Source organism: Cyprinus carpio, chromosome B16 (genome assembly GCF_018340385.1).
Source record: "Cyprinus carpio isolate SPL01 chromosome B16, ASM1834038v1, whole genome shotgun sequence".
Lineage (NCBI taxonomy): Eukaryota > Metazoa > Chordata > Actinopteri > Cypriniformes > Cyprinidae > Cyprinus > Cyprinus carpio.
The window spans coordinates 11,716,373-11,730,505 of NC_056612.1; the positions used below are offsets into that span (position 1 = coordinate 11,716,373).

The following is a 14,133-nucleotide window of genomic DNA, read 5'->3' on the forward strand; positions in this document are numbered from 1 at the left end:
TGGAGATCTTTTGTAGTGCAATTTTTATTCTTTTACTGATTTAGTGTTATCAGATACTAACGCAATATGAAGAAACTTATAAGCATCATATCAGACAATTTCATACAATGTTTTAATTATGACTTATTAAAAATAAATAAATTATATATATATATGTATATATATATATATATATATATGTATATATATATATATATATATATATATATATATATATATATATATATATATATATATATATATACTAGTGCTGTCAAATGATGAATCGCGATTAATCACTTCCAAAATAAAAGTTTTTGTTTACATACTATATGTATGTGTACTGTGTATATTTATATATAAATACATACACATACAGTAAATATTTAGAAAATATTTACATGTATATACATTTATATATTTATATTCTTATACTTTATATTATATATAAATATATTTAATATATAAACATAACATATTTTTCTTAAATGTATACATGCATGTGTTTGTAATTATATATACATAATAAATATACACAGCATACACACACATATTATGTAAACAAAAACTTTTATTTTGGATGTGATTAATCGTGATTAATCATTTGACAGCACTAATATATACACAGTACAGACCAAAAGTTTGGAAACATTACTATTTTTAATGTTTTTGAAAGAAGTTCATTTGCTCATCAAGCCAGCATTTATTTGATCAAAAATACAGAAAAAACAGTAATATTGTGAAATATTATTACAACTTAAAATAATAGTTTTCTATTTGAATATACTTTAAAAAAAAATAATGTATTCCTGTGATGCAAAGCTGAATTTTCAGCATCATTACTCCAGCCTTCAGTGTCACATGTAACATCCAGTCACATGATCACATGATCACATAATCATTTAGAAATCATTCTAACATTCTGATTTATTATGAGTGTTGGAAACAGTTCTGCTGTCTAATATATTTGATGAATAAAAGGTTAAAAAGAACCGCATTTATTCAAAAAAAAAAAAAAAATCTAATAATATATATTCTATTAATATATTTTCTTTACTATCACTTTTTACCAATTTAACACATCCTTGCTGAATAAAAGTATTGGTTTTATTTAAAAAAAAAAAAATTACTGACCCCAAATTACTGACCAGTAGTGTATATTGTTATTACAAAATATTTATATTTTAAAAACATAGCTTCTTTTTTTAAATTTTTTTAAACTTTTTATTCATCAAAGTATCCTAAAAAAGTATCACATGTTCTGAAAAAATATTAAGCAGCAGAACTGTTTCCAACTTTGATAATGAATCATCATATTAGAATGTTTTCTAAAGGATCATGTGATAATGATCTTAAAAATTCAGCTTTGCATCACAGAAATAAATGATAATTTAAATAAATTTAAAAACAATTATTTTAAATTGTAATAATATATCACAATTACATTTTTTTTCTGTATTTTTGATCAAATAAATGCAGGCTTGATGAGCAGAAGAAACTTCTTTCAAAAACATTAAAAATAGTAATGTTTCCAAACTTTTGGTCTGTACTGTATATAAATATACAGTATATAAATATACAGTACAATATAACTTAAAGCATATCACAATGTCAATTTAAACATTTAAACTATATAAATCCGATGGTTTGTGCGGAGAGTGGAAGCTGAAGAGAGCTTCAGGACATCAGTGGAAAATAATTAAATACGCCATCATTTTGGCTCATAAAGGTTAGAATAATACATTGTTCAGAACTGTAAAGGGTCTTTTTAATTTGTGTGCACTCACAATATCAAGAAAACGTAAATTGTTATTGTAAAATGAAAAAAAAAAAGGGATGCGCTTGCCATCTCTGTCTTGAACAGGAGCGCAAGCTGTCTGCTTCTGAGTGTTATTTCTGCAATTGGGTCGGATCGAGGTCGAGTCATATTCACACCTTAAACGAACTGTACCACCTCTTCAGCTGGGTCTCGGTACAGTTGTTTGGTCCACACCCAAGTGCGATTGTTGTATTCACACCTGCCAAAAAGGTCCACACCAACTTGAGTTCAATTCAATCGAACCAAACAAGACAGGTGTGAATACACCCTTAGATACTACTCATGTCCAAGATACCCCAAATCAACATAAAAAAATCAACTATGGTCAAAATGATATGGACACCCTTTTCTACTTAATAGGTTTGGCAATTCCAGTAACTTTAGGGAAAACAAATCTTAATCAAATTACATTTTAGAGAACTGTGTACTTTAAACTTTATTGCAACAGTTTGAGGTGGGCCTTTTCTGCTCCAAAACTGCAATCACACTTTGCAATCTTGACCATAAAAGAAATGATTTACTATGTCTAATGGGGAAAAACGTGACTGGCCTGTAAAAAAAACCCAGACCTGATCCTGTACTGAAGACTTTCGGAATGAATTGGAACAGCCAACTTCAATGTCTGACCTCACTGATGCTCTTGTGTCCTGTTGAACATTTAATTTCCAAAGCGTGGCGAAAAGTATTAATCTGTCCCTTTCGCTATAACAGCTTCAATTCCTCTGGGAAGGTTTTCTGCTAGATGTTGGAACATGGGGGCTGTGGAGACTTGCTCCCATTCAGACAAAAGAGCATCAGAGAGGTCAGTCACTGTTGTTGAGGGATGTGGCTTGGCTTGCAATCAGTGTTAAAATTTATTCCAAAGGTGTTCAATGGGTGTCAGGTCTAGGCTTTGTGCAAGCCAATCGTGTTCTTCCACACAAGTCTCAGTAAACTATTTTTATATAGAGCATACATTGTGCACAAGGAATTAAAAGGGCCTTATTGCAACACAGTTGAAAGCACATACTCTTGTAGCAATAACATATAAGACTTGTCCTCATAGAAATTAACCAAACTTCAATTAGAGGGTGGTGTCCACATATATTTTTACCATATAGTTCACGGCAACATGTCATAGCATGTACCTGCTGGCTCACATCACTGACTGGGACTGTTTTTAAGAATAACACAAACCTTTTTAGTAAGAAAAGATGCAGTACAGTCATTTTGATTTAATGCTTCTATAAACATTTAAATTAAAACTGCTTTGCTTATTAACCTTAGAATGGGCCCAGGGTGGGGTATGCTCATCCTTGGGTGAGATGGCCCCATGTTGTCAATGCTCTGACAGAGAACAGACATTAATCATAGCACACTGAGTGTAAACATGTTGACATATGTTTGTACTGTATGAGGGGCACTAGGAAATTCGGAAGTAAGAAACTCTGGCAGATAACAAAATTGGTGGGTTGGGGAGGGGAGGATTGAAGAGGGAATGTGTGTGTGCATTTGTACAACCATCTTTGTGAGGACCGGTTTAAGTTTTAAGCCATTAGAATTAGGACAGAGAGACTAAAGTGAGGACATTTTGGCATTCGGTCCTAACATTCTGAGACCCCTTTAAAGGCCTGTTTGAGGTCAAGACTTGGTTTTAGGGATCAGGTTATAATTAGGTAAAGGTTAGATTTAGGGTAAGGGTTTTGGTGAAGTGCTTAGTTCTGATGGGTAGCTAGCTAGAGATTCCATTGTGTCAATGAATGTCTGAAAACATCAGTGTGTGTAAAAGGGAGAGAAAGAGAGAGAGAGAGAGAGAGAGAGAGAGAGAGAGAGCATATTGGACATGAAATCCCTTTTTCCTGTTGTATCTTTAGATACAACCATGGCATTAGATATTTGTGAGCATATGTGCAAATCTCACACACATGCATTTATCATATTGACGACTTGCCTTGGACTTATATCTTCTACCCCTAAAACTAACACTTGCAGAAACTCTATACATTTTTTATACATTTTACAACATTATTCCTCAAGGGGACCACCAGCTGGATCCCAGAATTTATGTGATTATTTTCCTATCCTTATTTTCTTGAATTCATAATGTAACATAGTACATTGTTTTAAGTCAGAATATCAAGCTGAAATAATAAATAAGTAGTTAAACAATGTTATGTTCTATCTGCTTATCTATTTACATTTTTCCAACACTATACAATAAGATTCTAGTTACGATAGTTAATATAGTATGCATTATGAACTACCAATGAACAGTTCTTTTGCAGCATTTATTATTCTTGATTTCCACATATATTATAGTTTTAACATTGATATTAAGGTATTGTGATAAAAGTTAATTATAAATAAACAATATTATTTGTAATATTTATTAATTACATTATCATGAATTTATATTTTTTTTATAATATTTATTAACACTTACCTAGACTAACAAATGCTGTAAAAAATTTAATTGTTAGATCATAATCAATTGAAAAAGGTGCAGCACTCACTCTAGAAGAAAACTCTGATTAAAATGACGTTTCATCAGACATCAAGAACAACAGTACCAAACAATGCTTTAAACATTCTTGTAATCAGCAACAGGTGTGTCACTCTGCCAATTAGGGGAGTGGCTTCCAAACAAGTTTAAAAAAAATAGTAAAACAAACCATAATCTATTTTTTGATTAAGACCTCTGGGAAATAATGTGTCTAAAGTAAAAATCCAAAATATATTCCTAGGTTTACGTTTCAAACAATTTCACTTTCCTGACCTACTGAATGAACTTATTCAATACCAAAGTAGAAAAACTCACAAACAGAATGTGAAGAATCTTTAAAGTGTTGTGATGGGTTCATATCCCCATGTCTTATAGCACTATGATGTTCACACAGGTATACTGACACTGAGTTCAATTTCCACATTTATAGTTACCTGGAGGAATTGTAAATGGTTGAGACTTAGAGGGACTAGTGTGAACAACAGTAAAATATGCCAATATTTACATATAAAGTTACAAAGAGTTGGAGCCTGAGGAGTATGTTGTACCGAGCAATCCAACCACCTTTCTTTATAGCCCTTTTCTTTGAATTTCTCACCTCATTTCAAACGAATTGTCTGTTGAACAAATTTGCTTAATTCTGTGCAGCTGACTCACTGGTAAACTTTTTTTGAGAGAGGGTGGGTGACAACTATAAGCATATAAATAATTATTCCTATCTGTAATAATAATAATTGTTAGTTCATGTGAAATAAACAAATTGAACCTTACTTTAAAATGTTACTGACCTATATTTTCTTTTTTCTTTTAATCGAGATTTCATACAATATGTTTATTAATCTGTTTTCTTATCCTTGTGGGGACATTTGGCCCTTAAAATGTAGGTAACATCTGACTCTCACACACACACATGCACACACACACACATACACAGAGGTTGAATAGATCCTGCTTTCACATTCTAGCAATTAACATATATTATTGTCCACAGATCAAATAGAGAATTCTAATGAATTTGATCAGGGACAAATTCATTGGCTCATACAATAGAGCAGGCCAATTTTCAAAGCAACACCATATCATCACATTAGAGAACACACACACACGCATAGTATCTATAATCTATAAATAGCCAGGGCACAGTAAGACTCTCCAGGATTGGATAGATTAGAGCTGGACTGCTGCGTCTAGCCGTCTTTTTGTGTACATACAGAATTAACCATCCCCCTCCCTCCAGCTCTCTCTCTTTCTTTCTTCTTTCTCCCTCTTTGATCAAATTTTCTCTTGTGCCTCATCTTCCTCCCTCAACTCTCCTTTGCCCCTTTCTCTTACTCTCTTCTACTTTCAGTCTCATACTGTTTCTTTTCGAAATTCTTAACCCCTCCATTTCTCTCTGGCTGAACTCAAGTAAAAAAACAGATTGACCCTCCCTCTTTTATACCCATTCTGCATCACTGAGCTTATGACAAATACATACAGAAAAAGCCCCGTGTATATATTATACATGAGAAAGAGGCAAAGCTAAGATAAAGACATCACCTCATGGTAATTAAACGAATATGCAGGTCAGGATGGAAAGAAGGAAATGAAAAGGCAGAGTGATAGAGATGAAGTGGGTGGCAGTGATCTCCAGATAACAAAGCCACTCCTCCTGTGTGTTTTTGCCACCAAGAAAGAGGGAGGGACCAGAATGAACAGAATGACAGGAGAGAGAGAGAAAGAGAGAGAGATAGAGCGCTTTCAAGTTTTGAGAGCCTCACAGGAATATCCTGTAGCGATATCACATATTTTTCCAGTATTGAGGTAATGCGTGTTTGTGCGAGCTGGGTTCAGTGGTCAGAGCAAAAAGAGAGAGACAGAGAGAGAGAGAGAGAGACATCTGTACTGCATTGTGGGAGCTGTTTGAGTGGGAGCTGTTTGAGCCCTCTAGTGATACGGGGCGAGAGAATCCCATCCGCGCAGCAGCGCACAGTTGTGGCAATTACAATGAAAACCTGTATGACACACACATAAATACACACAAAAATCAACTTTGCATTTTCAGTTCTCTTTGAGATTATGATTTTGAACTATTATCTACTACAAATACAACTAATTAAAATCTTTACACAATTTTCAACCCTAATGAAGTGCATAAAATGAATATTATACCCATAATTTATAATTATAACTACATCAGTGTTATCATAAGTGCTTATTTTTAACACATTGACTCACAGGCTAAGAGGTAAGACACCCTGACTGCACAGAGAGAGAGAGAGGGAGGGAGGGAGAGAGAAAGGGATGGAGAGAGTGAGAGAGAGAGGGAGGGAGGGAGGGAGGGAGGGAACAGCATGAGTGGAGAGAATTAGCAGCCAGAAAAGAGAAAGGAGAGAGAGGAGAGAATGTATGGTGAAAGGCTAGCGCTTCCTTGCTTGTATCCAGGGCCTTTGTGAATAAACCATGGGATGTATCGGCTCTCGAACCCTCAGTAAGACCCTCTTCTTTTCTTCTACTTTCCGGCAGGGTGCACGTGAGCGGGTGTATTAAGTGTGAGGGGTAATTACAGCACCAGGAAGGGGGTTGCTGGTGTGTGGCTGGCGATTTTTGCCGCACGTTTGGGATGTGTGAAATGAATTTGGTTGGTGGAGGGAAACGTTGAGTTAAACGTCTGAGCTGTCACATTGTGCATTCACTGGGGTGTGCGGACTCGTGCGTGTTTGGATTCCAACCCATATCCCTTGATTTATGCTACTGCATGGTGTCTGTGTGTGGGAGGCTGAGATGATGGAGCGATGAAATGCAGTGATAGAGCTTGTTTACGGCGATTACGAAGGGCGAAAATTTCTACTGTTGGAGAGGCACTTGTGGTATCGTGTTGCACATTGGAATCGGCTGGTAGGTGAGAGGGAGAGATAGCAAACATGCTGAATTTCATTGCAGTGAGAGGGAGATGGAGAGAGGGGTGGAGGGAGGGGTGATACATGCAGGAGAAGTGAGGGGAATGTGTGTGAGCGAGAGGAGGGAATCAGGTTGGGACCATCCTGAATCCAACACACACTTGACAGATAAGTCCAAATTATCAGTCCTAGCTGGTTTGGTGGCACATTAAGGATAGAGTTCACTCTAGAATTACATTTCTGTTATCATTTACTCACCCTCATGTCGTTCCGTAACATAAAAGAAGATATTTTAAGAAATGCCTCAGTGTTTTGTTTGGTCTATCCATTGGAAGTCGAAGTTGGTTGTTTGGTTGCCAGCATTCTTAAAAATATCTTCTTTTGTGTTCTGCAGAAGAAAGAAAGTCAGGTTTAGAGTGGCATGATGAGGGTGAGTAAGTATTGACAGATTTTATTTTGTGGTGAAATATCCCTTTAAATACACCTTCAAGCCAAATGTAATCTAATTTAGAAAGAAATTAGGTATTTTAAAAATACTATAGAGCATCTCAGAAGAGATTGGTTGGTAAATGTAGGCTTGATATTAATAGAATCATTTGTTTTCCACTTAGTATCCAATAAACACTTATGACATATCACCGTGCTGTGTATGTTCTTCTGTATCATCCACGCCACAAGGATGCGCTGTTTTCTTTCAAATCAACCCTAAATACACATAGAAACCGCGCATCCTTGTGGCGCGGATGATGACCTTGACACTTATTTACTTGGCAGTCTATGGGACAGTCACAGGCCTCCCGGTTTTCATCCAAAATATCTTAAATTGTGTTCTGAAGACGAACAGACCTCTTACGGGTTTGGAACGACATGAGGGTAAGTGATTAATGAAAATAATTTCATTTTGGGGTGGAGTATACCTTTAAGAATGTTGTGTCATATGAATAATATTTTATTATATTAATTGATTTTTAATGATAGTGATGAATGATATCAATTCAAATATAATTGAAAAATAACATATATCTTATTAGGTGTTGATGAAGAGGTACTTGAGCCCTATGAATGAAGCTATGGTTGGGAAACACTGTTCTACACACTTTCCTGCATTTTGACATAGTTTAAGTTTCAGATGCATTGTGTCATGAGAAGTGGTGCAGAACAAGCTGACTTTGGCCCAGAACAGTCACGCACACGTTCAACATCAGCACTACAGTACATTAAACATCAGACGTAGAAACTGTGTCAAACTTCTCTTGCTGGGCCACCTGCCTCACATCCACACAGAGAGGAGGAAAGAGAGCGAGAGAGAGAGGCAGGGGGAGGAACGGAAGAGAGGAGGGAGGAAAAGGGAGGAGGGTTTGATAAATAGTGTTTATAACACAGCGCAGCACTAAAATGGAGGTCAACACGCTGTGCGGGACCGGTAACATTCTGTTTTGAGGTATATAATCAAGTGCTGGAATCAATTCAGCCGAACTACTTATTTGAATATGTGGTTCTGTACTATGAGATTAAAATTCTGTTTCCACAAACATAAATGTGTGTCTATCCCTCTGATGAAAACAGTAGGGACAAAAATGGATGTGCATCAGTATACTGAACCTGTGCATTCTGTCTTATAGTGACAGCAGCCCAATATACCTGCTGCTATGCTGTTAATCTTAATAAAACAACAAAAGAAAAAGAGAATATTATATACTTCCTTTGACTGAAAATTTTTTGCATCTTTAAAAATGTATCAGTGTATATTCAATATATAGAGTCGAAGGCAGTGCAGTGTTTTATTTTACATTTAATTATTCAAATTCTCTTCTATTTTGAACATAAATACACACTATTTACTTAATTTGTATCTTTGTCATATTGTTTGTAATTTGCCCCCCCATCATTTATAACTATATGTAGTGTCATACAAGGTAAATTTGGTGTCCTACTTTTATATATATATATATATAATAGCAACTGCTACAAAGTATTTGTGATTACAAAATCACACAGAACATTTTTAAATCCTATTGCCACAAAGGTCTGATTAAACATTTTTGTGTGTGTGTGTGGTGACTATTGTATTAAATTGTTAAAACAAATGTTAAATAAAAAGCATGCAATATTTTATTTCTTGACCTGTATGTCATGACATGTGACCATTAACTAACATCAAAGAACCCTGAATCATATGAATATGTTGTTAAATTATTGAAATATAAATTAAAATCTCAGGTTTTACGTAAATCAAATTTGTTACATCAAAGAGGTTTGGCCGACAAAAAAGTTTGGGAATATTCCACTAGAAATGACACTTTTTACACACACATGCACGCACGCACACACACGCGCACACACACACACACACACACACACACACACACACACACACACACACACACACACACACACACAGAGATAGATAAATGCAGACCTTGAGCCAAAAACTTATCACCAAACACCAATGACTATACACTCTATGGACAAAAGGGGACACCCCCTTCTTCAGAACAGAAAAGTCATCTTCCAAAACTGTGGCAACAAAGATGGAAACATAATTCATGTATTTAAAAATTGTGTTTCCATCTCTGTTGCAACCGTTTGGGAAGTGTCTTGTACCCATATGTACAAGTCTCTGGTGTTTGGTGATGAGTTTTTGTCTCAAGGTCTGCATTTAAAGTCAGCTGGGTCTGCAAACCAGTCAAGTTCTTCCACATTGACTCAATCAATAATTTCTTTCTGAACTTTGCCTTATACACAGAGGCATTGTCATGTTAGAATAGATAAGGCCACTGTTGCTATAAAATTAGAAGCACACAATTCCCTAGAATATCATAATATGCTTAAACATTAAGATTTTATGCTCATGGAATATATGTACATATACATACATACACATATACAGACATATATTTTATAAGGTATGTTGCCATAATAAGTATTAAACATCTATCTAATACAGTTTGATATTTAAGCAGCATTTGGGTTATTGTAGAAGTATTTGGATTTTTTTTTTTAATTTATGAATATGATTCTAGTTTTGTACAGGATTAGATCTTATCAAAGAGGCACTGAGTTTGCAAATATACTTTAGTAATAATAAGGAAAAATCTGAACAGAGTAAGCAGAACGTATGGCTCTTTATACACTATTACTAAGTAGAGTAAACAATTATATGAGACATCCTCATCTGCATCAGTGTGTGTGTGTGTGTGAGTGTGTGTGTGTGTGTGTGTGTGTGTGTGTGGTATAAGATTCTGGGTGTTTACCACTTTCTCTGTCCAGCTCTGTAACCCAATATTGATCTGTAAAGTGAAGCCTTGTGATATGAAGCCAGTGGACATCACAAAAACTGGACACACTCTCATCCTGCTGAGATCACTGTAGTAAATGATTCAAAACAAACAAGCAAATACAGCTTAGCACTGCGATAATGCAAATAATGCTTTGCTGTTTTGTTGCAATGACAGATGTGGTGCAGAAATGTGTGGGCTTATGAGCTGCCATGAAAGGACATGCATTTTCTTAGCATCCATTATCACAGTCTCACCACAAAGGTTCAAAAACAACAACCACTATTCATCATAGTACCGATAAATTAGGTTTTCATGCATTTATGAGTCATGTGTTCATAATAAATGTTGTCCTCTGTGCTTATTGATTTAATCATTTAATGGCACAGCAGCATTTCAGACATGCAATTACCCTTATAACAGAGAGCAATAACTTTTCATTAATTTGAAAGCTTGTTCAAAGGCTTTGTTGCATGATTTTCTGCATCATCTCTAACTCTATTGCCATGTCAAAAATCACTCGAAGGTATGTCTCGGTTTGTTCTCCTAAAGTGTTTTGGCGTCAAATAAGTATGTTTGCTTATACTTTCTCCAAATATCTGCTAAATAATTCTGCACATCCTCAGTTGTGACCCAGATGTCAGACTGGGAGGCTGGAATCACACTGGAGAGGCGCTTTATAAAACAACGGAATCAAGCTGAAAAACACATTCATCCCTCTGTGAAATAACTCGCTCTGATACCCAAAATCTTTTAGTCAAAAGTCATTTAGGTTAGTGCCAAAAAGTGCAATCACATTACATAGTGAAATTGCATTGCATGCTGCACGTGAACCAAAGACACTTCATTTTTTCTCCTGAGTCAAATGCATGGGAATTCTTCTTGTTTTCTGTTTGCCTTTAAAAAGGTGCACAGTAGTTGACTTTGGGATAAAAATCGATACAATTCTACTATTATGTGAATGAACAGTATGTTCAAAATTATAGGGAAATTTCCCTCAAAATGAAAATTCTGTCATCATTTACTCACCCTCAAGTTGTTCCAAACCTGTATGAGTTTCTTTCTTCTGCTGAACACAAAAGAAGATATTTTGAAGAATGTGTGTGTGTTCTTTCCCTACTATGGACCAACAACTGTTGCATTCTTCAAAATATCTTCTTTTATGTTCAGCATAAGAAAGAAACTCATACAGGTTCGGAACAACATGAGGGTGAGTAAATGATGAGAAATCATTTCATTTTGGGGTGAACTATCCCTTTAAACAAAGCATGGAATCAATTAGCTATATTAAATCAATGCCCCTTTTATAGATTATCAGTTTAACAACAGAAACCTGCACAGATCTAATGCGCTTTAACCACATTAGATACCTGAGACTTTAATGTATGGATGAGGAGAGGTGTTGTGCCTCTGGCAGTTTCTGAACTCAGTGCAGCATGCCGTGGGCTTTGGCAGGAGTCCGCAGCGAGAGCTTCATAATGATCCCCTTGCTGCTGTGTCTCCAGCTGCCTGACTCAGCAAATAATAACGCAAATAACACGCACACACATTCAAAACCCAGATGGGGTATATGCTTTGTATTAAAATGTCCAGTAAGTGAGTGAATAAAAGTGTGACTCAGGCATGGCGCTAAATTACTGGTCATGTAGTAATGTCATACTTAACACGCAGAGTGTGATTATTCCCAGGACTAAACTCACTGCAAGCGTGGTATTGTTCCTCAGGGAGTGTTAATTCTCCTGACTGGGTTTGCATTTATGTGTGTAGAGCAAGTTTTGTATTAACCCTGTAAAGCATGCAATTTGAAATAATAAGAAAAATCTATTTTTGTATTTACAGTTTATTGAACCTTTACACAAACTCTATGTATCTAAACAGTGTGTATATGTGTTTATCGTGAGCATCATATTTGATGTATAATATAGGAGAATACGGAGCTCACATGAGGAGATGAAAAAAAATCACCTCAATTTTATTCAGAGGTCCCCAAAATTAGAAAACATGCAAGTTGGTGCAGTTTGCTGATATTTACATGTCCAAAAAGTAAGATGAAATTCTGAAAGCTTGTAATCTAAATCAATGGGATCTTTAGGAGACTCACATAAAATGCATTTAAATATCTGCATTCTATATCTTCCAATAATATGTTTCAGATGATATTTAAGACCAGAAGGGGGACATTTTTATATTTATACTAAAAGGCCTTTGACTTGCTAAAAAAAAAAAAAAAGTATAAACTATCAATCATAATAATAATTTAGAGGCCTTAAACATGTGTATCAAACATGAACTTTAGGATTAATTTACGGAAGCTTTCTAAGCCATTATTTACATTATTTGACCTGTTTTTGTGGGTTAATATTGCTGATTTCTTACTTCACAGTAACATATAGAGGCATTCTGCATTGAATGTCTGTTGGGGAGCATCAAAAGTGAAAAAAGTGTTAGCAGATATTTAGCAGACATTATACTAAAACTCTGATTGACTGTTAGCTGACATGCAGTTGCAAAGTTAGTTAAATATCTAAAGTGGACTATCGAAATGAAGTAACTAAAACCAAGATGAAAAACACAAACTGTTTAGCTTCTGCTAATTTAACTAGCAAAAAAATATATTGAGTGGAATCCATTGTGAACTGCCTGAATTGTGAAATTGACGTGTGAATGAAGACAGGTGGCTGCAGGGGAAGGGGTGGAAAATAAGAGGCAGTCCTAATTATATACGAAAAGGAGAGTTAGTTAATAGTGCTAAAAGATTATAAAGACACACACACACACACACACACACATATATATTCTGTTTGGAATGATTATATACTTATGAATCAATCGGAGCAAGATCAGGAGTACACTTTGAATAAGTAGGGTTCATTTTCAGTAGATGCATTTAGATTATCTGCAAAATGCTGAAAAAAATACACCCTGACCTCAATCTTAGTTGGCTGCACATCCTAATAAATAGCAATACTGTTTGTCACGCTTCGGATCCATTCGTAATTTATTCTGAACTGAATCCATAAAGTCTGACCTTTTCTTGACAGGTGACTGCTTGATTTAGTTGACCAATAAAACCAGCTGTGGGCTGGGTTATGCGCTTAACTGGTTTGGGGGTCAAATCAAGGTCAACAAATTCACAATTGGAAGTGATAGGTGTTCACTGAAATAAAGTGAGTAGGCTAGTATTACACTAGACATATGATCTAAACATGCCCATCATCATGAGGGGCAACCAACCATCCTCATGTAGAATGAAATTGCTTTTTCTAGGCCACTGATGTCCATGTGAAAGCACATATTCATTTATGTACAACAAGTTTCTTTCTTTATTTATTTGTTTGATTACTACAAATGCTCTCTGAAATAACAGTGTTTCTAAATTTACTTATTTATAATTAAGCTTTTATTTATACATTTTTAATGTATTAATAAAAGTATTATTGTATACTACATTAACATCTAAATTCATAAATCTGAATTAACTAACATTGTAAATCTATTTTTAACTAAAATGTTTTTTGCAGCTATAATAATGAAAAAAGTTACTTGTTTTTAATAATTTTCTTTTATTGATTGTTGTTGTTAAAGTAAACTGGGAAACAATCCAAAAAAAATAGTTATGGGGTTTTTACAGTATTATTATATTAATAATAACAATATATTCCTTTGAATAATTTTACGTAATCCTGCATAATAATT

At 34.9% G+C, this 14,133-nt stretch overlaps 1 protein-coding gene across 6 annotated transcripts in view; it reads left to right on the forward strand.

Moving 5' to 3' along the window:
- The first annotated feature begins 6,622 nt into the window (after window positions 1-6,622).
- Window positions 6,623-14,133, forward strand: part of LOC109085248 — a 33,608-nt gene continuing 26,097 nt past the window's right edge. For 4 of the 6 annotated variants that reach the window (XM_042740765.1, XM_042740768.1, XM_042740769.1 and 1 more), the window contains exon 1: window positions 6,623-6,750. In XM_042740765.1, coding sequence (XP_042596699.1) covers window positions 6,723-6,750 — 28 coding nt within the window. In that variant the 5' untranslated portion in view covers window positions 6,623-6,722. The remainder of the gene's footprint in view (window positions 6,751-14,133) is intronic. The other 2 variants (XM_042740770.1, XM_042740766.1) reach the window with 2 other exon arrangements.